At 54.1% G+C, this 27990-nt stretch overlaps 1 protein-coding gene across 1 annotated transcript; it reads left to right on the top strand.

The window, feature by feature from the left end:
• Positions 1–913: 913 nt before the first annotated feature.
• COL6A1 (collagen type VI alpha 1 chain) lies at positions 914–26846 on the top strand. The gene is made up of 35 exons (XM_075027802.1): positions 914–1212; positions 2020–2149; positions 4056–4256; positions 4578–4737; positions 4939–5061; positions 5153–5173; positions 5393–5413; positions 5507–5551; positions 5822–5875; positions 6703–6747; positions 6852–6878; positions 7258–7284; positions 7386–7430; positions 7676–7729; positions 8495–8557; positions 8982–9044; positions 9217–9270; positions 9359–9394; positions 9566–9628; positions 11988–12050; positions 16030–16092; positions 16591–16653; positions 17137–17187; positions 17272–17307; positions 17789–17851; positions 18342–18407; positions 19132–19167; positions 19514–19550; positions 20443–20451; positions 21327–21460; positions 22541–22650; positions 22958–23141; positions 23349–23523; positions 23949–23978; positions 24754–26846. Exons 1-35 carry the CDS (start codon positions 1107–1109, stop codon positions 25362–25364), a joined length of 3069 nt encoding a protein of 1022 aa, XP_074883903.1. The 5' UTR covers positions 914–1106; the 3' UTR covers positions 25365–26846.
• Positions 26847–27990: the final 1144 nt, after the last annotated feature.

The following is a 27990-nucleotide window of genomic DNA, read 5'->3' as shown; positions in this document are numbered from 1 at the left end:
AGCTTTTGGTCCCCTCCTGTACTTTTGGGAGCAGGTTACAGCTGCGGCTGTAGCAGGATCAGCACCCAGGCATTTTGTCTTTCTCCCCAATAGCAATTAATGCTCCCACTGTGATGAGGGGTTTGGCAGTATCGCTTCTGGGTCTGAGTTCAGCAGCATGGGACTCGTCTCCAGTGCTGGCCATGGAGAGTGGATGGTCTACAATACCCTGGGGGGCCTTGCTGGGGGAGTCCAGCTCCCCACTGCTGCAGGTCCTCAGACTCTCCTGCCATCCTACAGGATGGGAAGATGCTCATCTCCAGGCATCCCTAAGGACTTGCACTCCTGCTTCTACTTCCTGGGCTTGACAGCTTTGACCCCATCCCCGCTCCCTGCCCTGAGCATGGCCCAGGGGGGTCATTCCCAGTCTGTGAGAGTCCCTGTGGGGTTTTTCTCCGCTTGTCCCTCAGGTTCCTGATTGGGTTGAGTAGAAAGCCCTGAAAGTTAGGGAGGAAGGTGCTTCTCCAAAAATGTGGTGCCTCCATGGTGCCCCCATCCTTGGGTGGCCATGGGACAGCTCCAGCTCTGCCCTGTGGTGGGGACTCCCCTGGTTAGCAGAACAACAAAGGCCAGCTCTTATGCAGGTGGGGACGCGATGGAAATGCCTGTCCCTTTGCTCCAGCTTTCTTGGCCCAGGAGCTGGGAGGGAGCAGTCTGGCAAATGCCCCGAGCCCCCCTGCCCCACAGAGCGGGCTGACCCCCGAGGGGGATGCTGATACTGGGCACTGACCATGCCAGGGCTCCCTGCATGAGACTTGCAGAGATCCCAGGTGCCGGTGGTCAGGGCACCATCGCAGGTAAAGAAAGAGGGTAAGGAGAAATGCCTCATTCATTTCTGACTCACAGCTGACAGCCCCTGATCCCTCCCTCCGTCCTCAGGCTGGAGAAGTCTCCTCCTCACCCTTACCCTTCTGCCTGCTCTTCCTCCCACGGAAACCAAGGGGAAAGTGGTAAAAAAATATCTTCAGCGACTCCTGCCTCCGGACCACGGCCTCTCTCAGCTGCTGGGTTCTCCTTCCCTGCTTTTTTTCTTTGATCCAGCTCAATGGTAATCTGAACCAAGCAAAATGAGGCTGCGAGACTTTCTATTCACTTTGCTGCTCCCGGCCGGCTTCCTGTGGGGGGGCTTGTGGGCCCAGCGCCCAGAAATCACCCGGGTCGCAAATGCAGAAGGTAAGCCTGGGTTGCTTCCCAGGGTGTTTTTCCTTCCCGGGATCAGCAGAGAAGTCTGGCTGCTGTTTCCCTCCCGGGCGGATGCCTCCGCTGCCGCACGCAGCCTTAGCTTTGTCGGGACGTTTCGGGGAAGAGTTGTGTTTGCCGAGGAGAGTGATGTAGGATTAGAGAGGCTCTGCAAGACGTACCCACTTTTAATGCTTTGTTTTGGCTCTTTCTCCTTGGCTCTGTCTTGTCAGGTGTTACCAGTAGCACTGGGATGCAGTATGGGGGGATAACAGCTGATACCAGTTTAGCTTTCTAAAAGATTTTGATTTTGGCACTGGCTATTAAGGTGCCTTTGTTCTCCTCTGCAATGATATTTGTGCCCGGGTGTGTCAGAAAATCATTAATTTTTCATTGTGTTAATTGTTATCATGTCTTAGTTCTATTTTTTTAAGTGGTTGCTGCAGCTGCATGTTATTTTGTATAATAACTAGCATTGGTCTTGCAAAGATAGTCTTCTAATGTAAATGGAAAAAAATGTATAGGAAGCTGTTAAATGCCACAGACTGACGTTTTCTAAATATGTGCTCGATCCAGCTTACCCTTAATGCCAAAACAGAAATGAGCAAACTCCCCCATGCTTGTGCTTGTGTGTTGCGCCTGGGGTTAGGATGTGACAGCGGTCCCCTTCGTGCAGACCCTGGGACCCTGCGAGGAGGGGAGCTGGGCTGCAGACGGGCGGGTGGGCGGCACGGGGACCCCAGGCTGGGGAGGCGATGTGGCAGGGCCGCTGCCGACTCCTGCCTCTCCGCTTCTTCCCAGACTGCCCCGTGGACCTGTTCTTCGTCCTGGACACCTCGGAGAGTGTCGCCCTGAGGGTGAAGCCCTTCGGGGACCTGGTTGCCCAAGTGAAAGATTTCACCAACCGATTCATTGATAAGCTGACAAACAGGTACATCTTCCAGGGTTCTGTCCAGGCTGCGTTAGGGATGGAGCCTGGTGCCAGGTGGGATGCTGAGATTGCCCTGCATGCCTGTCAGAGGAGGCAGAGGAAGAAAGGAGGGATACCAGGGAGGGGGGTGGGAGCATCTCCTCCCTCTCCCAGTCCACGGCTGACCCGTTTCTGCTCCGTCCCCTCTGAGGGCAGCAGCATGCCTCTAGTAGGGCTGCCTGCACCCACCCTCGAGAAAGCAAGGGCTTCCTGGAGCAGCAAACGTGGCACCCCAGCCTCACCACCTCCGGCTGCCCAGGGGGTTATTCTGTAATGCCGAAGCGATGCTGATCCCCATACCACCAGCTGCTCAGGCCCAAGAACACCCAGGTGCTTGGGTGGCAGCAGGGCACCTCTGATGTTAAACCCAGCACTCATGGGCACCCTGCAGAGCAAACCCTCCCTTGCAACTGGCATCCCCCAGGATACCCTGCAGCATTGAACCTAGCTTTGGGGGCCCCTGTGGAGTGCCTTTTATCCATGCCACTGCCCAGGCCTTTATCTGTCTCCTCCTCACCCACCCTTGCAGCCACCAACCCAGGTCTGATGCTGGCTTTCACCCAGCGATGCCCAGGAGCACCAAAGCTCCCAGATCCCCTAGGGGCATGATGCGGGGAAGGACTGCAGGCAAAGGCCATGGCTCGCCTGCTGGCAGGAGATCCAGGGATGCACGGGAGTACCACATGTCCTGGAGCCACGTGGATCCTGGTCCTTGGGACAGTGGGAGATGTGTGCTGGTGCCCAGAGGGGCACCGTGGGGATGTCCCAGTGCTACATGAGCTGGAGGGACAAGGTTCCTGTCTCAAGACAGGCGGGAGGGGGTTAGCAGCTTGCCTACCCATTGCCCAGGCAGGAGAGCTACCTTACAAGGCATTGAGTGTCCAGGAGCCTCATGCCTGAGAACAATCTGCCAGGCCTCCATCAATGCAGCATGAGTCTCTCCTGAGCAAGGCTCTGGGCTTTGTCCAGAGCCCTTGCTGCATGCAGACAGACAGATGGACCTTCTGAGCCCACCCCAAACACCTGTATGCTCACTCTGCCACTCTCTACCTGCTCTGGCTCTGTAAGCTGCCACCGTGCATGCCGTGCTGCCAGGCACCCGCAGTGTGCGTGGCATGGTCAGCACGGGTGATGGTGAGGCGACTGGCAGTGGTGGGGTGGAGGGGACAGCAGTGGGCAATGCTCAGATGGCTTTGGGAATGGTTCTAATGGGCAGAGAGAAGATGAGCCTGGGGAAGTGAGGGAGCTGTGCAACCCCATCCCTTTGGGATTGGCCCCGGCATGCTGAAAAGACCCTTTTTGGGGCGCTGACCAAAGCACAGGTAGTTGTGATGCCTCTGTCCCAGGGAGTCACAGGTGCAGGCTGTGTCAGTGCACAAGACAGGCCTTCAACACACACACTCATCCGTCTCTGAGTCAGAGCATCCTTCAGAGGGAGACATCCCTCTGATTTTAACACATCCAGCAGTGGAAAACTCACTGCAGTTCTGTGTGGGGTGTTTCGGTGGGTACCTGCCTTGCATACATGCACCTGGCTGTCTGGCTCAGCATTTCCTGCTCTGCTCCAGCCACTGCAGCCTGGTACCTCTTCAGGAAGCCTCTGCCAAACTGTCTGACCCTTGCGGATGCCCATCAACTGCACCCTTTTGGCATTCCACCTGCTGAACAAACTGCCCTGCTCCCATGGCTGGGCTTTGCATGTGAAGCATGCCCCAGCCTTGCAAGAAAGCAGGAAGCCCTTGCAAAGCCCTGCAACGTTTGGCAGAGGATTTGCATTTTGCATGGCAGGCCAGTGCAAGTGAAGTGGAGGTGGTGGCAGAGTGTGGACGAAGGTGCTGAGAGCACGTGTCCTCGTGTGTCTGTGCAGGTACTACCGCTGCGACCGCAACCTGGTGTGGAACGCTGGGGCACTGCACTACAGCGATGAGGTTGTGCTCATCAAGAGCCTCACCCCGATGCCCAGCGGCCGGAATGAGCTGAAGAACCGTGTCTCGGACGTGAACTACATCGGGAAGGGCACCTACACTGACTGTGCCATAAAGCGGGGCATTGAGGAGCTGCTCATCAGGTAAGACAGTGGGGCCAGGGTGGGTGGAGGGGGTGATGCTGGTGGTATGGCTGTGGTGGATGAAGGTTGGGAGCTTCTGGATTAGGAGGTCCCTGTGCATTGTGCAGACCTGTCCCTGGGGTGGGAGAGAAGGTCACCTGGGCATGAAATAGGTATGGAAGTGGCAGGTTGCTAGTGCTCCAGCTTTACTGGGATGAGGCATGCCCTGACCAAAGGCTGGAGCACTGCCCGGGTAAATGTCCAGAGGTGCCCACACCACTTCTCTCCAGCTAAATCTGTTAAATCCTTGCAACATTAAATCCTGTGTTTAAATCCTTGCAGTGGCTCCCATCACAAGGAGAATAAATACCTGATTGTGGTGACCGATGGACACCCCTTGGAAGGGTACAAGGAGCCCTGTGGAGGCCTGGACGATGCTGCCAATGAAGCCAAACATTTGGGGATCAAAGTGTTCTCTGTCGCCATCTCCCCTAACCACCTGGTAGGGACCATGCAGCAGGGATGTTCCCTGCAGGGGTCCTGAGTGGGACCATGGGACCTCCAGCACGGCGAAGAAGGCTCTGAGTGCCCCTCAGAGCCCCTCCCTGGAGGGAGGATGTAGGTCCTCAGGGTGGTCTCTGGGGATGGGTCCTGCACCAGTGCCCACAGGTCTCACTCTGCCCTCCCCACCCCCCAACCCTAGGACCAGCGGCTCAACATCATCGCCACAGATCATGCCTACCGCCGCAACTTCACTGCCACCAGCCTGAAGCCAACCCGGGAGCTCGACGTGGAGGAAACCATCAACACCATCATCGACATGATTGTGAGTGCAGCCTGCCCCCTCCGCAGCCCACCCCCTCCCCAGGCTCACCCGTCCCTCTCAACGCCCTTCTCTTTGCCTTCTTATCTTGCAGAAAGTTAACACGGAGCAATCGGTGAGTGTCCCCTGGAGCCCCACTGCCTCCCGATCCTGTGCCTGAGCCGTCCCCTGTGGGTCACCCCCAGCCAAGCAGGGGCTCGGTGCCACAGCCCTGTCCTGTAGGCAACCCCTGCCTGGCCCCTGCCAGCCTGGGGAGCTCCTCCCGAGCAGGGTGCAGCCTGGCGCTGGTGCTGCCCACTGCCTCTAATGCTGTTTTCTCCTTCTTTCTGGGCAGTGCTGCTCCTTCGAGTGCCAGGTGAGTTGCACTTTTGAGACCCCCTTCCCTCACATCCCCGTGGCCCCAGGCTCTGCCTCAGTCACTGGTCTAACCCAGACCTCTCTCCCACAGCCTCCCCGAGGGCCCCCCGGACCTCCCGGCGACCCGGGCAATGAGGTGAGGGACTGGCCATGCTGTGGGACCAGGGTGGTGGAACAGACTCACTGGGGATGCTCAGAGACTGGTGGGGCACAGGTCCTTGGCACCCCACTGCTGCCCCATGGAGAGGTGGATGAGGACCCACACCATGCTCCCGTGCAGCCAGCATCATCTGCTTCCCCAATCCATGGAGCATTGCTGCTACCATCTTCCCAGCCCTCCTTTCAACAGGGTGTTATTCTGTTCCTGGGGATGATGAGCTAACTTTATTTCTGTCCTGTATTGCAGGGAGAAAGAGGCAAGCCCGGTCTTCCTGGCCAGAAGGGAGAGGCTGGAGAGCCAGTAAGTAAAGGACCATCCCTGGTGACTCTGCACAGGGGTATTTTTTGGCCACTTCTGGCCAGACCTCTCAGGCGCATCCTCACCAGCCCTTGCCCCTGCATCACCCTATTTCCATGGGGTACTCAGTGTGGTCGCAGCCAGCTGTCCCCCTCTGCAGCCACCCTGCAGAGCAGTGGCTCCTGGCGGGCAGTGGGGTGGCCCCCTCCTCTGTTGCTACAAGGCTTCCTTGTTCCTCACCCAAAATAGCCATTCCTCCTGGAGGACACATCTCTGACTCATGTGTGCCAGCCCAGGGGTGGATTCTGGGCTCCCTCCTGTGTCCTCTGACATGACAAGCACCGTAGTGTTACAGGGAAACCTTTGGTAAATAAGAAACTAATAGCATGAGGAAACTATTTCCATTCTCCTCCCCTTTTTTTACTAGGTACATTTATTTTTGGGAGGTGTATTTCTCCCACACACGTGAGTGTGCAGTTACTCAGCTTGTGCATTCCCAATTTGGAAACCCTATGTCATGCACGCACAGATTTTTTTCTTCCCAAGGGTTTTCTGCCCTTCCCGTTCATCCCAGATGATACATCCTCAAGCATCCAGTTTTCCCCACCCCCAGGAAGGGCTGGAGGTGGTGGAGGTGAAGGCAGATCCCCTCTGCCCTCCACAATGATCCTGTGCTCCCAGACTGGGCAAACAAAGGAGTGGAGTTATGGGAGAGCCTCCTGTGGGAGAATATGGCGGCTGGGGCCCAAGAGCCTGGGCAGAAACTGCCCCATGGCACCCCCTGATGGTGACAGTATCTGCCTCCGTAACACCATGTTTCTGTACTCTAGGGCAGGCCAGGGGACATGGGACCTGTTGGCTACCAAGGAATGAAGGTATGTGGGGCTGCAGGGTCACGGGCATGCTTCCTAGATGGGCCACAGGATTTGTGCTGCAAGTGTTTTCATTTTCCCGTTTTTCTCTCTCCTTTCATCTCCAGGGTGACAAAGGAAGTCGAGGAGAAAAGGTGAGGACAGCAAGGACATGATGGGAGGGGGACGGTGTCTCTGTCCCCCCCTGCTTGGTTAGCCTGGGCTGCCCCTGCAGCTGCACAGCGTTGGGGTCTGGTACATGCCCACGTCCACGCATCCGTCCCTCCTGCCAGCACCGCCTATGCCAGGACTGGGGATCTGATGGGAGCAGCCCATTTGCAGCTGACACGGTCTTGGGGACCAGGCAAGCACTGTGCAGTGGGAACAGCCAGGCGGAACAGGAGAGACCAGCAGTGTGCGAGGGCACAGCGAATGCCTGCACCCTCAGACTGAGTTAGCGTGGGGACCACAGCATGGCGGGGGGATGGATCTGCTCTGCACAGGGGCCTAACACCTTTCTCCTTCCCTTTGCAGGGCTCAAGAGGAGCCAAAGGAGCCAAGGTCAGCCTCTGCTTTTGCACCATTTATTCTTTCTGGTTGATGCCTGGGGGCAGAAGGGTCTTTGGAAATCACTTCTTCATGGTCCCTATTCTCTGTTTCAGGGTGAGAAGGGCAGGCGTGGAATTGATGGCATCGATGGCATGAAGGTAAATCTCTGTTCCAGAGCACTTTGCTTAGTCTGAGGACCCTGGCTTTTGCCCCTCCAAAACCACTGTGGGGTCTGGGAACAAAGCCAGTGTCCCACATGGGGCAGTGGGGTTCCCTCCCTGCAGGGCTGTCCACCTGCCGGCCAGGGACAGGGCTGGCATGTCCCTTTCAGAGCTCTAGGATGGTAGATGGGGTCTTTCCATGGGCACTGCTCATGGAAACCCCTGCTTTGTCTGTCTGACAGGGTGAAGCTGGATACCCCGGGTTACCTGGCTGCAAAGGCTCACCTGGATTTGATGTATGTACCCTGTGGATGCTCCTTGTGTGCTAATGAACCAATGCAGCAGGTCTGCCGTGGTGGTCCATGGAAACAGGGAGCCCCCCAAGAAGGGGACCTGTAGGGGAGGGGGTTGCCATACTTGGAAATATGCCTCTAGACATGCAATGCTCATCCCAGGCATGGCACCTTGGGAGTGTCCCCGGGGCAGTCTGCCTTGTCCTTGCCTGGAAGCTGTCCCCCATTGCGTAGGGTTGCCTGGGAAGCTGTGCGCTGGGGGAGCATTTGGCTGGAGGCTGTTCAGCACAGAGAACTCGGCAAAGAAGAGCCCAGTGCCACATAGGCAAGACCAGGATTAATCAATTATTTCAGCCTGCTGTGACCAGCCACCTAGAAAATGTTGGAGATTTTGGAGGGCTCTGGGAAACATTATTCTAACATTGCATTTCTCAAATTTCCATGCTTTTTTCCCTGCTCCCAGGATGAGACATCCATGGCAGCACCAGTATCACTGTGGTCCAGCCACAGCAGTCCAACAACCACCTTTTCTGCCATTTACCTCTGAGTTGCAAAAGCACGCTCAGTTTTGCAGTGTTTCAGCAATGTGGCCACAGAGCTGCTTGCATGGCTCCATGGTGCAAGAGTACCATGCCATCCCTGTGTCCCTCCTGTCCATCTCGCTGGGGAGCTGCAGGCCAGGCTGCTGGGATGCTCAGTCCATGCCCAATTTCCCACAGACAGTGATGCTGTCTTGGTTTTCAGTGATGCTGCCTTTATTTTCAACAGGGAGCTCAAGGCCCACCTGGACCGAAGGGAGATCCCGGTGCTTACGGGCCCAAGGGAGGAAAGGTAAATAACTCTGCCCAGCCTCATGTGGAAGGAGGGGTGCTGGGACCCCACTCCTGCCAGAGGGAGAAGTGGCGATTGACCCATCACTGGCCTTCTTGCACCACTTGGGGGCAAGCCTATGGTAGAGGACGCTGTCTGCCACCCACAGTAAGATCTGGCTGATATGACTCCCAGTGTGCCCAAGGTTAGCAGGTGCCCACAAGCCTGGCACGAGCATCCCTGAGATATTGGGGGTCTGCTGTGAAAAAGTGGCTCGGAGTGGGGGAGGATCTGCGGGGTATGGGGAGTTCCAAGGGAAGAGACCTACAGCCCAGAAAGGGACTCGAGGTGCACCAGGGCTCCAGACGGCCTTTGCACCGTGGAAGCTGAAATCCACCGCTGGGTGCTGGATGTAATCTTGACAGTGCCTTGTGTCCTTGTGAAGGGGGAACCTGGGGACGACGGAAAACCTGGCCGACAGGGGATTCCTGGCAGCCCTGGAGAGAAGGTGGGTGAAGTGCCCATGTGTGAGTGTCCTCTGCCCTCTGTGAGAGGGAGAGGTCCTCTGTGCCAGCCTTGGCTTCAAAGCTGAGCTTGTCCAAGGCTCTGCAAGTGTGCCGGGCTTTGCTCCGAAACCTGCTGACTTGTCTCGTTTGCACCTCTGTGGCTTGCTCACCCAGGGCGCACCTGGAAACCAGGGTGAGCCTGGACCGGCAGGAGAGATGGGTGATGAGGTGAGTCCTCTGCCTGTGCCCATGATGTCGCCCGTGCATGCTTGGCGGCCATCACCACCGCCTGACCACCCCTGTTTTTGTTCCGCAGGGTGCTCCAGGCCCAGACGGTCCTGCTGGAGAACGGGTAAGTGAGGGCACCGCACCGGTGGGGCATGGGCAGGGGATGGTACCCATGCAGAAGAGGAGGAGGAGGAGGAGGGCTAGGGGTGAGTCTGCTCAGAGGTGGGCAATGAGGGAGGGCTTTGCTGCTGCTGGGAGCAGGTCCTGATTTTGTGTTCCCACCATCTCCTTGCAGGGCAGCAATGGAGAAGGAGGCCCCCCAGGCTCGCCAGGTGACCGCGGGCCAAGAGGAGAGCCGGTAACTGCATCCATGGGTTGGCTTTCAGCATCTGCTTGCAAACAGGGTCATGCTTGGCAGCCAGGGGCTGGAAATAGGTGCCCAGTGGCTAATTTCATCAGCCTGTGGGCCAGCAGGCAAGCTCAGTGCCTTTACCGGCTAGTCCAGGTAGGGCCTGCTGTTGTCCCCCAGCAATCATCCCTTTATGCTAGCAGCTATCCACCAAACAGCCAAAACCCAGAGGAGACCATGCCCAGCAAGCCAAGAGCAGGCAGAGATGGGTCAGCCCCTGCCTCGCAGCTGCAAAACCAGCTGATGGAGAGCAAAGAGGCAAGGTGTCCTCCTGCGGGTGCCTGGGGGCTGCATGGGGTACCGGTGGCTCAGGAAGGAGGGCACAGGTGCCATTAGTGGCAGGGCAGCATGTGTGGGTGTGGACGGGGGGGGGGAACACCCTTCCCTCCCCTTTCTGGTGGGAGTCACGAGGAAAGTATTTTTCCTGCCTGCCGGGGGTGAGTCACCGAGTGTGAGCATGGAAGGGACAGGCAGGAGCCCTCGGCAGGCCAGGACAAACATGTGGCTAGAGGCAGAGATGCCACGCACGCCAAGGAGGGACGAGGGTGCTGCTGCTCAGGGTGGGGGTGGTGGGAGCTGGGGCGTCCAGCAGCAGCATCTCAGCGGGTGGCCAGCTGTGTCCCGGCACACCCGACTTCCCTTGTCCCTGCAGCAAGGACAGCCAGTACCCACCACCAGCTTGGAGCAGGGGACAGAGGTCCACCCTGGGGAGGGGGCAGCTCTGGCAGGGGGCTGCTGGCAGCCTCCTCCTCCCTGTTTACCGCTCGGGGAGTGGCAGCGCCGCTGCACGTGGTGTGCGGGGCAGATGCGTGCAGGAGATGAAGGCGTGCCAGTGTCCTGGAGTTAAATTGTTCAGCAGACGATGGGCTGCTTCCTTCCAAGTTTTAGTCCAAGCACAAGGCTGCGTAACCTTGCCAGAAACGTCTCCACCAGCACTCGGGGCCCTTTGGAAGTTGTGTTTTATATTTACTGTTTGGCTTGGGCATCTGGAAGCTTCTAGCTTGCAAACAACAGCTTTAGGACACCAAGCTTTCAGTCGCTTTCCTCAAAGTTTTGTCAGGTGTGACTGACAGGAAGGTTCTGAAAGCCTTCCTTCCCCACAGGCTGGGAGCTGCCTGGCCTCATGTCCCAGGGCTGCAGGCAGAGCAGCACCTTGTGCAAAGATACTTGTCTTGCAGCACTTGGTGCTGGCTGATCTCAGGGGTGGCTTAGCTGTAAGGTGCAAAGTTCTGTGCTTAGCTGTCATGCAGCCCTGTAAGAGGTAATGCTCCACCTCGCAGTGGGGAAAGCTTTGTTCTGAATTTCCAGGAACTTGCAGCAAGCCCTTGGGCTGCAGGGACGGGTAGCCATGCCTTCTGATTCTCCTTTTGCCTCCCTGGCTTGCTCGCTCGCTCCTGGCTGTGCATCTAGGTGGGGAAGGGGCCCCGGAGCCAGCCCGGCTCTGGCAGACACACTGTCCTGTTGGGCCGCAGCTCTGCTGGACCGGTGGAAGGCTGTTCCTTTCCACATTGGTTAAGTGAAAGTGGAACTGAGACGGGTCCAGCCCTTGGGCATTTCCTATTGGACTTGTTGGGGTGCAAGAACACCCAGACTCAGGTTTTCCAGGCTCTCCTGGGCTGTCAGTTCTCTGCAAATAGCCCTAACGCATCTCAGGGTACTGAGTGTTAGCAAAGGAGAGGGGAGAGCATCAGCAGTGAGAGGTGAGGACATCCCTCCCCAGCCACCGCCTCATTCCCTTGGAAATCCCCTTAGCTCCACAGGGACATCAGCCTGGAGGAAGAGGGGGTAGAGGAAGGAAGCTGCTAGCCTGGAGTCTCTGCCCATGCATGGGGACAGCAGCTCCTCTCCATGCAGACTGCCCAAGGCAGGAGCTGCTCTAGAAAAGCAGCCATGGTTGCAGAGTGTGGCTGGGAAAAGCCACTACATGGTTTTGGGGCCAGGGCCAGGTCTGTGTATCTGCAGAGGCCTTGCAAGATGGATCTCTCCAGGCATTTGCTTTTCTGGCACAGAATGGGCTGAAACATGTCACCCAGAAGCAAGCATTCCCATCCTTCAGAAGGTCTTCCTCTTAGGGCTATCTTCTTGGCTTCAAGGTGGCCATGCTAGCCCATCTTTCTCTCTCCATACCTCTGGCAGTTTCCTACCCAGCTCCTGCATCTGCCTCAAAAACCTCCCTGTTTGGATGACTGCATTTCTATCCAGCATGTACTAACAGTGTTGCATCACTGCTCCTCACTGCATGCAGGGCCCTTTGCACCCTACAACTGTCCCTCTTTGAGTTTCTCATGCCCTCTGTGTGCATTTTCAGGGAGAGCCTGGACCACCTGGTGACCAAGGGCGGGAAGGACCCCTCGGACCACCTGGCGACCAGGTAAGGGCTTGGATTAACCTTCTGGATCCCAGGTGGAAGTGGTTTGGGCAGCGAGGAGAGTGGAGTAGGGGGCTTAATTGCTGCTACAGCATCCTGGGACAAGTTTTCAGCACCTTCCAGGCCAGGTAGCAAAGCTGGTGAAGAGGGGCAGGGGTTTCTAGGAGAACCCAGTATATGAACAGGGCTAAAAAAATGGAGACTTGGCTGCTGGGCTATGGACAGAGCAACCTCCACAACATTTCCCAATCCCATGGAAACAGATGTCAACATGTCTGACAGATTTGGAAACCGGCAAGTGCAAGCCGCAGCAACGCACAAAATGTTCAGGCCTGGGGCCAGACTGTGCTCACCTCGGTCAAGGGAATCAATGAGACATCTTGTGTCAGTGAGGATAGCCTGACGGGGCCCCAGCAGTGTCCCTGACACCCTTGGCATCTGCAGAGACAGTCTGTCCCAAAGCCGGCGTTCCTCAAGTCTGCTTGCAGCAAGGTCTGGCCCTCCTGCTCTGGGGTCTGCTTGTCCTTATGTGCCTCAAGGAACAGATTTCAGAATCCATGGGCTTTCTGGAGAGCAGAGCTGGCTCCCGCCAGCCTGAGGAAGGCTTCTGTCCCCTGTACAACTGAAGGTTCTTTCTTCCCAAAGACATACCCAACTCCCAGCTGATAACTCTGGGTCTGAAGGTGTTGCTGGGTTAATCCTCCGTGGCAATAGCACTGATTGCAATGGCCAATAAGGTCTTTGTACCTAAGCAAGTATGCTTTGACATCATCCTTTGACAGAGCTCTGTGGGACAACTCCCCTCCTACCCATACCATCAGAGTTTTGATGGAGCCCAAGATACAGGGAAGTATTGAGATAAATGTAACATTCCCACACTGGTGGAGCAGGACTTCCACAAGGGGTGAAGCATGGAGACCAGCGTGCGGATAAAGATGAGACAGCTTTTGACCTCCCGTTATGGTCAACCAAGTGTTGAAGAGCCCTGAAGGAGATCTGGAGTGCAGGACAGCCATGAAGGGGCCCACTGTTGTCTTCACGTTATCCCCAGCATGGGTGACCCCCACGGCAGACTTACACCACACCGCAGTCTGGGGAGAGGGCATGCTTGTGCCAGGGTTGTGCTTGCCTGGAGAGGGGCTTCCCTCGAGCCTATCTCATGTGAGTGAAGAGCACCAGATTCACACAGGAGGATTGTCCAGATCCTACTGTCTGTAGCTGAGCTGAGCTCCTGCCACAGCCAAAGAGCATCAGGCAGCATCCAGCTTGTTAGGCACTGCCGCAGTGAGAGGTATCATTTTGGGAGGTGGCCCTGGTAGGAAGGCAGCTCTTTGGATGTGTGCGTGTAATGGACTGGTGCTGCAGGCTGACACCAGTGAAGGAGGAAGGACTGGAGCTGCTCTCTGTGTGGTAGAGACTCATTCTGGTTTCAAGGCAGGAGAAGGACTGCACAGAAGCAGACACAGTTAAGGTGGAGATTTGATGGAAGCCTGGGAGCTTAAGCTGTACAAGCATGGTAGGGAGGCAGGCTGGGATAGATCCTGCCTCCAGACAGCCTTCACTGGTGGGGAGGAGGAGGAGGAGAAAGGAGAAAGAACGGTCTCCCTGATGTCACTGAGCCTGTGGGACACCAGTTTTCCTTTCCCAGCACCGAACTTGAGTCAAATCCTTGTCAGAGCAGGAAGCATTACAGAAGGAGCTCCAATGCCTCCCCAGACCAGAGACAGCCCCAGTGCCTCCACCGCTCCAGGGAGATTTCAAAAGCAGTTGCAAAGCAAGGACGTTTTTTCCGTAAGCTGAGGAAGAATGCTTTTGCTTGGCCAAATTAAAAATAAGTGCATAATTGGGCTTGGGCAAGAGTAGGACTTTGGCAAACACGAGTGTTTTTCAAGCCATGTTATCTGCAAGCTCTGGCTGTTGGAGCATATTTCTCTTGGCAAGGAGAAAGGGCTCCCGCTAACCTGTGACTCCCTTTCATCCTCTTTCTGTCCAAGAGAAGCTAAGGGTCAGCACACTCTTTCCCTGATCCTTGTGGGCAGGTTTGTTGGTCCCTCTCTCTTCCTAGCCATGGTGCCCATCCCTCCTGCGGTTCTTGTTGCACCCAGAAAGGTAGTAGACAGGGAGCTGCTAAAGATTTCCTGACCCAAAAGCCTGCATCTTCATAAACGCCTCCAAGGCCATGAGGGAGTTGCACTGTGTGCTACAGTGAGGACATGTACAGCCAGCATGAGCCAAGGGTGCTGTGGATCCAGCTTTGGCTGATGTGAATGATCATGAGTTCTCGTCCCTCCTTCCCAGCTTTCTCTCTTTTGGGCTTTTGTGTAAAAATAAGGTCACATGCCTTTGAGCGGTTTAATGCTCTGCACTGCACTGTGTAATTTTAAGTCCTCTGCACCCACACGTACACCTTTCCTTGGAAGAAGGGTGCATGAATGTTTGGCACCAGCTTCTCCCAGCCGCTGTTGTGCGAAGAGGAGCAGAGATGACAGCAGGAGGGGATTTCAGCTTCCTCAGCTTTCAGGTAGTGAGAGAGCAGCTGCAAAGCTGGACTAGGCTGAGCCACCACACTGAGGCAGCTCCCAAAAAGCTCAGAGGTGCTGCTGATGCACTGAAAACATGGAGGAAGCTCTTGGGCACACACCGCTGCGATGCTGAAGCCCAGGTACCATTGAGCGAGTGCTGCCTTCCACCTGCCAGGAGACTGCAGTCATGTGTCTTGTCACAGGAAACATTTCAGAGGTTGGGAGTCTCGAACTGGCATGTCCACTGCCTGCAGCAGCAATGCTGGAGGGGCCAATTGCAAAGCCATCGCTGTCTCCCACCATGGCTTGATCTCTGCTTACCTCTGTCATCTCCATTGCCTGGGGGCTGGTTGCACACCCAGCTCCGTGTGAGATGCTGCCTTGCTCAAGCATTTGGACCCATGGGCAACAGCATCATTACCCAATCGTCACTCACCATTACTACCAACCTCCTGTCAAGTAAACCCTGCAAAGGGCTGTTGGCACCAAGCGGAAGGTGGAAGGGCTCTCTTGGACATCTGTTGGAGCTCTTGGAGTAAAAAAATGTCCTCCCACCTCCTCTTTTGTCTCCGCCTGTCTCTGGCCAGCCCTGCAGCTGACGGAGCGAGCGGCCGCTGCCCAGATGGGATGTGGCAGAGTGACAGCTTCGGTCTGTTCCAGCACACGCGGCCAGGGCTCTGCAGCCTCCTGAGGACAGAAACTCCCCGAAGCCATGAAAGGGCCTCCGCCAGCCCGGCTGCAACCCAGACGTGTCCGAGCCCCAAGCCGTGGGGAGGGCTTCTGTGGAGGGAGGTCTGTGTCACCTTCAGGGGGACATGCTCCACCAAGGACCATTTCTGCCCCGGGGACACCTCTGTCACAGCCACTGAGATGACGCTGTGCAACCCAGCTGTGCTTTGCTGCTAGAAAGCATCATTCCTGCCTCCTTGGTCCTCTTTCGCACCAGGTTCTCTGTTACTGGACTGAGGTGTGGAGGAGGGGGTGGCTTTTAGGGCCTTGGAAGCTCTGCTCAGAAGCTGCTCCCTCCCACAGCCCGGCTGCCACTGAAAGCACATGGTGTTCAACCCATGCCTGCAGTGTCACGCCTTGGCCCAGAAAGCTTCTTGTTTTGGCTCGTGCTCACCAGGAATCTGGCCAGGGCTGCCTCCGATGGGGTTTTGCAGAGAAAGCAAGGTGTAAGGAAGCATGGAGAGCTGCAGCCTGTGCAGGCAGGGGGCACGGAGGAGCCAAGCACAGCTCCTGAAGCATCTCCCCACCTGCCTTAACACCACCACCACCACCCCCATCAATAGGTCCTTTCTTGTGAGGCTGGCCGAGGCGGAGGTGACTCACTGGTGGGTGCGAGTCACGAGGCGGATGCCCCCCACCCACCACATCACGAAATGAAGGGACCTGCCCTTCAGGGCAGGAGCAGCACCAAGGGAAAATCCCTGTTGTGAGAGCTCTTTGTGTTTCCCTAGGGCGAGGCTGGACCCCCAGGACCCAAGGGCTACAGGGGAGATGACGGCCCCCGCGGCAATGAGGTCAGTGCTGCTTCATCACCGCGCCTTCTGGGGGGAGGGAACGAAGGGACGACCGGGAGATGCTGCCCGTTAGGGCTGTCCCCAAATCCCTCGGATCTTGGAAACCTGTTGTAGGTAGAAACTCAGGTGCTAGCTTCCCAGCAGACACATCGAGGCGTTTTTCATGGGTCCTTAAGGCTGTGGTTGCCTTTTTCCCCACGTCCCAGAGGCCATTTTGTGGAGAGGGTATAGCCGCACCACAAGCCACACGGCTTCCCATCACAGAAGCCGGGGGAGCTGCTCTCCAAGGGCAGCCACCTGAATCTGCCAGCAGATTTGATCCCCAGGGCAGGGAGCAAGCTGAATCCCAAGCCCAGCTGTGGGCTGTGCATTGCTCTTGTATAAGCAAAACACCTTCCATGATGGGCTCGTGATGGTAGCTGGTTGCCTCAGAAGGCATCATCTTCCCAGATCAAGGAATGGTGTGTAATGCTTGACTGCTTCTTCTGCTCCTTCCAGGGCCCAAAGGGGTTGCCTGGAGCACCTGGGCTGCCTGGAGACCCTGGCCTGATGGGAGAAAGGGTGAGTGGTATTTGTCTGGGGGGATTGCATGCCATGTGGAAAGGATGTACAATAGGCTGGTTCCACAGAGCATGATCCAACTTGGGGAGAAAAGAAATTGCAGTCATACACAGCTGAGATGCTGGGAAAATCTGCAAGCAGCCTGCTTTTGAATATGCATCACATCTGCAGGCTCAATGAGCCATGGTTTGGGATGTACTTTCCAGCAACAGAGACCTGATACTTCCCAGTCTGTTCCCAGCCTGTGACCATATCCCCAGTCTCCAAGTGGGACAGTGTCACTATCCTCTCAGTGGCTATGGAGGTCACACACAAGCAAGATGGCCTTTTAACTTGCCTGTACCTGTGCCCAACCCACCAGTTGCATATTTTTTGCACAGACATTTTGCTGTGGAGATAAACTGTCCAAAGAGGGCAGGATCCTGCTGCTGTGCTATCTAAGGGGTCTGCTTTTCAATATCTCACATATTTCTCCCTTTCCAGGGGGAGGATGGCCCTCCTGGGAATGGCACAATTGGATTTCCAGGCGCTCCGGTAAGTTTTCTGTGCTGCTTTGAAAGACTAAGACCATTATTTCTGCTTGTCCGACCTAACAAGCTTCCTTTCCTTCATCCTCAGGGGCGACCAGGAGACAGAGGTGACCCTGGCATTAATGTAAGTGTGCTGCTTCCTTGTACACCCAACAGAAATTGCCCTGGCCGGTGGTTTGGCTCCTAGAGCCTCTCCATCAGCTGCATGGCAAAATGGGCTCCCTGAAGCAGCCTGCTCCTCCAAAGCTCTCTTTTTCTTCTGCCCACCTCTCCCTGCAGTGAGTGCTTCTGGAGGAAGTGTCCTGCCTTGATGCACTGGTAGTAACACCCAAGGGCATCAGCCTGGGCTGAGTGCTCTCTGATGCAACCCCAGAGCCAGAATTTGGGGTTGGGAGTGCCAGCCAGGGGAACATGGATGGTTCTATAGCAGTGAAAGCCACCTAAGAAGCTCTCTTCCCCAACAGCACTGCAATTTGATGCTAGGGAGCCTATATGCTGCTCTTCACCCACCTCCCAAGCCAGCTTTCACAAGGTCACTGCATGCCAGTACCAGCTTCACCACGCTAACAAAAGCATGCAGGAGTCTCTTCTGTACTATTTTTCAGGGAACGAAAGGCTACGTCGGTCCTAAAGGTGATGAAGGAGAAGCTGGAGACCCTGGCAATGATGTGAGTAATCTGTACAAAGCTGAGTCATCTTTCTCTGTGAACACAGTGCAGGAGCTTTGGGCTGGGCCTCTAACACTACCTTGCCTGTGGGTCAGAGCCCATCAGACTTTGTAAGTCTGCAGGCGCCCTTTGCCGCTGAGCAGTGTCTGATGGCAAGGTGAGCCCTCCTCTCCAGATGTTCATTTTGTGTCCTACAGCTTATGGCTGGCAAACCTCCAGATCTGTTAGGTTGAGGTGGATATCATCTCTGCACGGTTTTCTGTGCTTCTGGATAGCACCAATGGTTGCACCTGTGCTGCACCACTGTTCTGTGGAGGGAGATTTTCCCAGTGTCCATCCCGACCCTCCCAAGTCCTCACCCGTTTGGTTGGGTACAGCAATCTGGGATAATATTTTTGTAGTTCAGCAGGGCTCAGCAGACATCTGGAGAGGAAGGTGCTGCATCCTGACAGACACAGATTTGTGGATTTTGTTTTTGTTTTCATTCCAGAATCCAACCCCTGGCCCCAGGGGCATCAAAGGAGCGAAGGGCCACAGGGGACCTGAAGGCCGCCCAGTAAGTAAGGACCCTGGCAGGGTTTGCACTGATGAGCGCAGTGTGCCGGGCTGACAGAGCTCCCAACAGCAGGGCTTGACACACACTTGCTGTGCTTGGCCCTGCTCACAGCAGGAGCAAGGCAGTTTGAAAACCCGCTGCTGCAGCCTGGTACGCCAGGTCTCTGAAATCACACTCATTCCAAATCAGGGCAGAAAATACAGGCACTTGTGCTTTTTCCATGAGCAAAGCATTCTCGTATGATCAGGCTCAGTAAGGGCAAGCAGCATTTTGGAGTGGCCATCCTGAACCTGAAAGCGTTTCAGTTCGTGTTGAGTCGTCACTTGCTTGTGTTGCCTTACGTTGGCCTGGAGGCTACAGGAGAGGCATCTTCCAAGCAAATGGTATCCATCCATCCATCCATCTATCCCCTGGGTGCTGTGGAGATAATGCCAAGCCATGTCACACAAGGTGTGTGTGCTCAATGCCTACAGCAAGAGCTTGCCTTCCCACCTCGGTGGGCATGGCACATGTGGAAGTGGGTCTTCTTTCCCCCACCCCTGTGCAGACCCAGAGCATCATGTAAGCAAGGAGATGTACTTGCTCAAAGACCAGTGCAGGGGCCAGCAACTGGGAAGCCAAGAGACTTTTCCAGACTCTGCATTGCTTAGCAAGGTATTGGCAGAGTACACCGCAGATAGGACTGGCTGCTCTTGTAACTGCTTTCCATACTTCTCTTTGACAGGGACCACCAGGACCTGTGGGACCTCCAGGACCAGACGTGAGTGAGACAAGAACAGGGCGCTGCTTGCTTGCTTGGTCTGTGCTTCCCCTGCCCCACATGATGGCTCTTGGGAGAGGGTCACTGCTGGGGGAGCCTCGTGCTCCTGGGCTGGGTGGTGGCTGCCCCACATTACTGTCCCGGTGAGTCTCACTGGCCAGATTTCCTTTATGCCAATGCATCACCAGCCAGTCCCCTCTATAGTGTGTCCCACTTGCGCATCACTCATTTCCAGATCAGGACCTGCTTTGAGGGTACAAAGCAGCAGCAGGGGTGGCGAGCAACACCTGGGAGCCAGGAAGCTGCCTTCATTGTTATTCAAATGTTTCTTTACCTCTGTTCTCAGGAATGTGAAATCTTGGACATAATCATGAAGATGTGCTGTGAGTATCCCTGCACCACTCCTCCCGCCCTGCTCAGCTCCTTGCTGAGCAGGAGATAGCGGCTTTTTCTCTGGCCCCCAGCAAGCAAGACCATCCCCAGGCAGCATGCATATGGATGCCATGGGCATCACTCCCCTTCCATGAGTCAGAATTATGTCAATGAGCTGGGGAAGAGGTGGGAGGTCCTCCCAGCAGCTTGGACAGCAATCAAAAAGAGACAAATCTTTTGCACGTTGCTGTCCCTTCTCTTGACCCAGGGACTTCCAGCTCGATCTCTAGAATAGGTCATGCAACTGTTGTTTCACTTGTGCATGCTGCAGACTGGTTTGCTGTGTCTGTGGCTCTGTACATACACAATTACCCTTCAGGGAAAATATGAGCAATGTTGTGTAAAATCTTTGTGTGGACCATTTTACCTTTTTTTTCTTAAATAGCAGGGCCTGACTTTCCCCCTCAGGGAAGAGAGGTCTGTTCTGGGGTGTCCTGCCATGGGGAGCAGCAGTAGACACATGTTGCAAAGGGTTTCTGGCCCGTGGCCAGTAATTAAGTGCTGGAAGGACACAGGGTACTTAGGGAACCAAGTTTCAGCTCCATACTCTGGTGATTTACTTAATCCCTCCAGGATTAGCTTTTATTTTTATTTAAATAAGAATGCATTAGCATGTGCAGAAACAGAGCTCTGCTGCATGCAGTGCTCCAGGTCGGGGCATCACAATCTGAAACAGGAGAAATCTGGATATTTCAAATGGGAGGGAAACCACCATGAGCTTGAATTGTCCAGACCAGGTGTCTTTGGATTTGCAGAAACACAAACCTGCAGTCTGCATTAGTGTGTGAAAAACCCTTGTGTCAAGCATTTTAACGTTCTCTCTTTCTCTCCCTTCTCCTCTAGCTTGCTGTGGTGAGTGTAACTTGGCAAAGTTGCTCTGCAAACATTTGCTACCCTTCTCCTTGCTTGCACCCCTCACTTTCCCTGCTCCTTGCCTTCTGCTGTGGTGATGTGGAGAGAGCCTGGGAGGGAGGACCAAGCATGAGCAAGGCAGGGGCGGGCAGCAAGCTCTCTCCAGGGGTGCTGCGCAGATTCAGAGGCTGCTGTGGCTGGGTCCTACAACTGCAAAACTGTTGTTGAGGTGCCCTGTGCCAGCAAACTGCAGGCAGATTTTCTCCACCCTTTTTTCAATTGAAAGGGATGTCAGTTCAGGGCACGCTGTGGATCCAGCTCTGTCGTCCTCCTTACAAATTCTGTGCTGGTCTGCAGAGAAATGTGCGGGACTTTTTTTCCTCTGATGCTGTCCTGATGGGTTGGGTTTGCAGTCCAAAATCTTGAAGAGCCAAGGGCACAGGATGTCCTTCAGCCATGGGAAAGAGGCTAGAAAGCTGAGTCAGCCTCCTCCAGCCCACCAGTGTCACCTCTGTCCTCCTGGGCTGGATGAATGGAAGAAGTGAGAAGGCTTATGAGGAAATGGGTTTTGGAGTAATTACTGGGTGGTTTAAGGGTACTCACAGCTTGGAAATGCTACTTGTCTTTTAAGGGGTGCTGACCAAAATGCAAATGGAAAAATTAGTAAACTGACTCTCAAGTCTCCCATGCAGCTATTTTGCTGCTTTATTTTACACCGTGCTTTGCGGGTAGATAGGTCACAAGCACCCACCTAGTCAGGACTAACAGCAGACATCAGCTGCTTGCTTTGATATGCCTCCCTGCAAAACGTGCTGCTCTGAGCGAGCTGCTCAGATAGAAAACACAAGCCCCTCCACTCCTGTGCCTTGCTGCAGAGTGCACCTGTGGTCCCGTGGACCTCCTCTTCGTGTTGGACAGCTCAGAGAGCATTGGCCTGCAGAACTTCCAGATTGCCAAGGACTTCATCATCAAAGTCATTGACCGCCTGAGCAAGGACGAGCGTGTGAAGGTGAGATTTCCACTGAGTCCAGGGATACACTTGTGTGCACTCACTTATTTTTCACTGCAAGCAGAAAAATGGGGAGATGTCTCCACTCCAAAGAGCCTCCACAAGGCTTAGCTTCAAGTACGTAACTGGGGTGGGTCCTGATTCCTCCCAGATTCATAAAGTGATGGAGAAGAGAGAGCAGTTTGTTGTCCCAAAATAAAGACATTTCGCTCTTTCTGGGCAAAGGGACTCTGCCTGCTGTGCCTGTGAACTCTTCCTCCATGTCCCAGCACAGATGGCTCATAAAGCGTTTGCCTGATCAATCTATCAGCCTCTTTCTTGTCCTGATGAGCATTTCAGGTGGCCGGAGTAGATAACACATGAGGTGTGTTGCAGCTTCCCCTAGCTCCCTGATGGCCAGCCCCCCAGGAACCCTTGTCTGTCCTCAGGCTTGGGTTTAGGTTACCAGTTAACCACACTACTGAAAAGGACCTTTGCAGCCCAAAACAGCAATATTGTCCCAGTAGTGAGTCTTTCAGTCTGAAGAGGGGCATAAGTGCTTACTCTCCTAACTCTTGCCTGGTAACCCACTGTGTGTGGGAAATTTAGTTTACCTCTGTGATTTGGAAGGGATGTTTGGGATCCAGTCTTTCCTTAAAGTATAACCAGACACATCTGTAGCACATGGGCTGTAAAACCACAATGACCTGCCGTTGGACACTTGTGTGAGCATGTGTGGGTCCTTTGACTGGCAAAGAGCTGGTAACAAGTAGAAAGGCTAGAGCTGGGCAGCAAAACCACTGTGCTGGAAGGAAAACAGAAGTTTTGAAAAAAATTCTATTCCTAGCTACCCACCATGGCCAATGTCTTGTGTTGAGACCACTGAGATAGGAAACCTTGATTTGGGTCTTGTTTCACTCACCAAATTGGTCCCCATGTGCGTCCACTCCTGTTGGGGCTCCTTCTGCCTGGAATAAGGCAGAGGAGAGGCGGCAGACCCTGCTGTGAAGGCGTTCGGTACAAACCACCAGCAGGATTTCTGAGCTCTCCAGGGCCCCCTGAGGTATCTGACCCTAACTGGCTTCTGTTTTTTTCCAACAGTTTGAAGCTGGGGAATCCCGTGTGGGCGTTGTGCAGTACAGCCATGACAACACGCAGGAGCTGGTGGCCATGGGGGATGCCAACATAGACAACATCGGGGCACTCAAACAGTGAGTCTGTGGGGTCTCAGTGCATCATGCAGAGAACTGACCCAGGGAAACCTACTCACCTCCCATCCTCCATCTGCAGGCCAGCAGCTTCTGCAGCTGCAAGGATGCTAAATGGTCTTTAGTGGAAAGTAACAGTTGGTGGCATGGTAGATGGTGCTGAAGCCAAGGAGCTTGCCAGTTTTCCACCCAAAGTCCTGTGCAGGGTTGTTGTCCTGTCTCGCAAGCGTGTCAGAGATATGTGTTCCCAGGGGTTCCTTCAGTATCCATGTGGCAGGGCTTGCAGGTTCACTGGTGTCTGTGCTTACAGGGCAGTCAAGAACCTGAAATGGATAGCTGGAGGCACCTACACTGGAGAAGCCCTGCAGTTCACCAAGGACAACCTGCTGCGGAGATTCACCTCCGACAAGCGCGTTGCCATCGTCATCACTGATGGACGCTCCGACACACTGCGGGATCCTACCCCGCTCAACTCTCTGTGCGATGTCACCCCGGTAAGGGCACAGGGGAAGCACCCTGCCTGCAGGGAACTGCCACACAGCAGCTGTGCATCAGAGTAGTGCAGGATCTCTGGGGGTCTCCATGTCTTTGCTGCCCAAGGCTAGGGCAGGGGCAACACGTGTCACTAGAAGCATTCTTACAAAATGACAGGCATTCAAGTTGATGAATGCATCCGGTGATGGACTCTAACTTCCCTGCAGGTGGTTTCCCTTGGGATAGGTGACATTTTCCGGAACCCTCCAAATCCAGATCACCTGAATGACATCGCTTGTTTAAGCAGACCGACCAGGCCAGGACTTTCAATTCAAAGGGACAACTATGCCGAGCTCCTGGATGACACCTTCTTGCAGAACATCACCTCGTACGTCTGCCAAGGTGGGTGAAAAGTTGTGGCTGGAGGCAATAGGGAAGGTAGCGAGGAATGCCTCAGCCAAAGGGTGAGGGATGCAGGCTGCCCTCCTTTGCTTTCCCCAGTCATGCTCTTAAGCAGGCATTGAGGGAAGAGAATGGCTGGTGTTCAGGGTTCAGTTAAATAAGGGAGAAGGACATCTTGTGTCTCAGGACACTTTGCAGCCGGGTTCAGGTACTCTCCTGCTGCAGGACATGTCTGTCCACAGCATTTTTCAAGCACACACCTCTTTGCTTTCTGGTGCACATTTATAGCCTTTGCACAGCACTTTGCACAATGTGGCTGTGACCGAGGTGAGTGTTTGTCCCTTCTGTGGCTCTGTAGGAAGCTATAGGAGAAGTGGTTTTCCTGGGTGAGCTGATGACGTTACTTTTCCTAATTTTCTTAACAGAGAAGAAATGTCCGGACTACACCTGCCCAAGTGAGTATTGATTCCTCGTGCCACAGGAAGGGGTTGTGGATGCTGTGGTGGGAGAAGTGGGACTTTGTGTTTGTGGGAATGAATAGCTTGGACACCTCTCACAACAGGGAGGGTCGTGGACTGGAGAAGTGAGCAAGCCTTGTCAGACACTCACAGGGTTTCTCACACACATGCCAGCCCAAAGCACATGGGGGAAAAGCCTAGACAGTTGCTTTTGTGGCGCCTCAAACCTAGAGAGGAGGTTCTGCCAGATTTTAGCCCTCACAGGGTTTAGCTGAGGTAGGTAATGAGATCAATTGCTATATGGTGGTGGGAGCACAGGGAAAATTCAGCACCATGGCAGGGATATTTGAGAAAGGTGCTTGAAAAGTGAATACCTGGAGGAATTTAGTGGGGTACACCTCCAAGTCAGAAGCATGTATGATCCTCAGACTTATTATGGAAAGAAGCCAGCCTCAGGAGGTGAAGTGGTTCCCCAGATATGCAAGGACAGCACTGTATTTAAGCAACAAGAGTTACTAGACCATCTAAGCCAGATACATGGGAATGCAGCCTATCGTAAACCAAATAAAAGAAGGTATGAAAGGGTAAAGGGACAAGTCTAGGACAGCACTGGGGTAGGGGAAACCAAGCTAGCAAATACCCAGAGAGTGGGGATTTTCCAAGTCTGACAAGGCAGGAAGCCTGCAGGAAAGCTGGTGAGTTCACCAGATTTCCATGAAAGAGGCAGGAGGAGAAACGCAGCCTAACGAGCCCTGGGCTTTTCCCCTTGCAGTCACCTTCAACGGGCTGGCAGACATCACGCTGCTGGTGGATAGCTCCACCAGCGTGGGGAGCAAGAACTTTGAGACCACCAAGAAGTTTGTAAAGCGGCTGGCGGAGCGGTTCCTGGAGGCTGGCAAACCTGCTGACGACTCTGTACGCATCTCAGTGGTCCAGTACAGTGGCAGGAACCAGCAGAAAGTGGAAGCTCAGTTCCAGTACAACTACACAGTCATTGCCAAAGCCATCGACAACATGGAGTTCATTAATGACGCCACAGACATCAACGCTGCTTTGCGGTACGTCACAGGGCTCTACCAGCGGTCCTCCCGTGCTGGGGCAAAGAAGAGGGTGCTGGTGTTTTCTGATGGCAACTCTCAAGGGATCACCGCAAGGGCCATTGAGAGGGCTGTGCAGGAAGCTCAGCAGGCCGGTATCGAGATCTATGTGCTGGCGGTGGGCAGCCAAGCCAATGAGCCCAACATCCGTGTCCTGGTCACGGGGAAAAGCGCAGATTACGATGTGGTCTACGGGGAGCGCCACCTCTTCCGTGTGCCTGACTATACCTCTCTGCTGCGTGGTGTCTTCTACCAAACTGTCTCCAGGAAGATAGCTGTTGACTGAGCATCTGGGTGGGCTTCTGCCAAGGCCATGCCTGCTTCTGTCTTGCCTAAAAATGAAAACCAACAAAACAAAAAAAAAATTAACAGTATTCTTGACCAACCTGAGGAATTTGCGTCTATGCAGATAGCCATAGTGCCACAGCCTGGCTGTGCATAGTTCCCTTCCTTCTCCCCCTGCTTCATCATCTGCATCTCTACTCTGCTAGCCTCAAACTTTCCTCCCTGCCCATGACTGCCTCTCCCTTCCCACAGGAGGCAAACACAAGCACACCTAGCAATAAGCTGCCAGAACACCAATAGCAACCTCATCCCACTTTTTTTTTTTTTTTTTTTGGCAAGAAAGAATCACAGTGAGGAATTTTGTACCACTAAGGACTAGCCTGGTCTCATAAGGCTGATTATTCTCTTTTCAGATACAGGGTTTTTTGTTCATTTGCTTCTTTCTTTCATACATTAGCTGAGCACTTGCCCAGCTCACAATGGTCCTAACCCAATGCTGTGCTTCAAGTGAAATGATCAACACTTCAGCAAGCTTTGAGAGGGGATCGTTGTCATGGCTGGCAAGTCTGGTTCATATCTCGCATGCTTGAGGGGGGAGGGCTGGACTGCATTACCCAAGCTGAGTGGAAGCATCTCTGGCCTCCAGTGCCATGGGATGGGGCACTGACTTCCCAGGGCTGGGGTGGAGGTGCGTGGTGGATCATCCCTCAGTGCTGACACTCCCATTCAGGGCAGGGAGGCTGGGCACCGACCAAATGAAAGATGGACAGCAGCCATTGGGGAGGGGGGAAACCCTAGAAGAAGCTACGTAACTGCACTCCTTCATTAACTGATCTCATGGTCCTACAGTGAAACCAGGAACCTCATGAATAACCTGATGACTTGTGTTATAGTCCAAGCTCCATTCTGGAAAAATCTCTCTGAGCCCAGTTAGTGGGATTTATTTTTTATATATATATATTTTTATTTTTTTTTCCCCAAAAAAAGTGCCAAGCTGTCTAATTCCCAGTGAGCTCTCTGGGACTACTGGTTCTATAGGACCATCTAGGAGTTAGGCACCTGGGTTGCAGGGAAACCCACTAACTGTACTATATATTGTATTAGGGCCTCATCCACAGCCCAGCAAAGTCAAGGGAAAGGCTGCCATTATCTGCCAGGGTCTTTGACTCACACCCTACGGATATACTGACAAAGGTGCTATCACTATGTGTGTGATGCTGGCCCTTGGTGTTTACACAGTTGTTTCCAGGACCACACTAAAGATGTGGTTTGGCTGGGTGAGATTTTGTTTCAGCGCTTCCATTGGTGCTCTTGCTATGAATTCATGCGCTTCTGAGAAAGCAACAGTGATTGCCAGGTATCGGCATACCAAACTCTTTACTTTGTATCCAAAACCCCATTGTATGAGTTAGTTTTAGTTTATACCTGTGTTTTACTAAAATTGTCCACTTCAGAAATTTGCCAAATAAATTGTTTTCCACAATCCTGTTGGAAGTTTGTCTGACTTGAATTTCAAGGGCTCTGAATGTTCAAAAAGTCACTCAGTAAAACAGAGGTTGCTGGGATCTGGGAGGACTCCAGCAGAACCTCTCCCATAAAACTGTAAGGGATAGAAGAAATCTATTGCTTTTGCATCACAAATCTGGCAATTATTGAATGTCATGGATTTGAGAAATACTGTGATTTCTCTTCATCTATTAAATAGTGCATAAAAATTTTGTGAGAAGAGCACCGAGCTCTCAAGGGATGAGAAATGCTTACGCAGCTTCTGTTTGCCTTCTGGTTGCAAAAAAAAGTAAGCTACACAGGTAGGTACTGTTGTTTCCAGAAGACCAGGTGCAGAGGGATGGTGATCATCAGGTGAAAAGGTAAGCTGTGTTTGCTTTCTGCTTATGTTCAGCATCTCTCCTTAGTACCTCATTTCCTGGGCACATGGGGGTGCTGCTCTGCACACAGGGCTAGTGATGGAGGTATCATACATCTCATCCAGCTTTTCCAGGCTCAGTGCTCCCCAAACATTTGTTTTACATCCTAAGACAGCTCTAAAGGGTGCCTGTCTTTGTGGAAGCTCCCAGGCCATAGCTGTATGTCCCAGGGGCTTGCTGCAACCATTCGCTGTGAATGCATGCACAGCCACTTGCTCCCTAGACAGCGGACCGCATTCATGTTCTGTTTCTGTAACGGAGAGGCCCTGCCTTGCTTCCTCCTTGTTTCATGTCCTCTTAGTCATGCTCTCTCTTGGCCAAGCATCTCAGTTGAGATGCTTTATGGGCTCCCTGGGTATCCCACAGTGCCGGGGACACCTCACTCACAGCTGGAAAGTCTGAGGAGCACCTCCAGGGAGGCTCTGTGGGTAGCTGCCGTTTGTATCAGCTGTCCCGCTCTGCTCTCCACAGACAGTTAGGAAAAAATGCCTTCACGTCCGCCCTGGTAAAGGCAGTTATTATTACAGCTAAAGAAATACTTCTTAATGGCTGCAGTCTTCAGTGTGAATCATCCATGAGGGAAGGGAACGTGATACGGACAGGCCCCTGGGTTATACACCTACTGTTAGGGCTGCCCGGCCAGCAGGATGCACTGCTGCCAGCAAGGGGGGGTGGGAAAAGGGGGCTGCCTCACGCATACAG

This window comes from Buteo buteo, chromosome 5 (assembly GCF_964188355.1).
Source record: "Buteo buteo chromosome 5, bButBut1.hap1.1, whole genome shotgun sequence".
Classification (NCBI taxonomy): Eukaryota; Metazoa; Chordata; class Aves; order Accipitriformes; family Accipitridae; genus Buteo; species Buteo buteo.
Note: the sequence above shows the minus strand (reverse complement) of the source record. Positions and strands in the feature narration are given on the sequence as shown.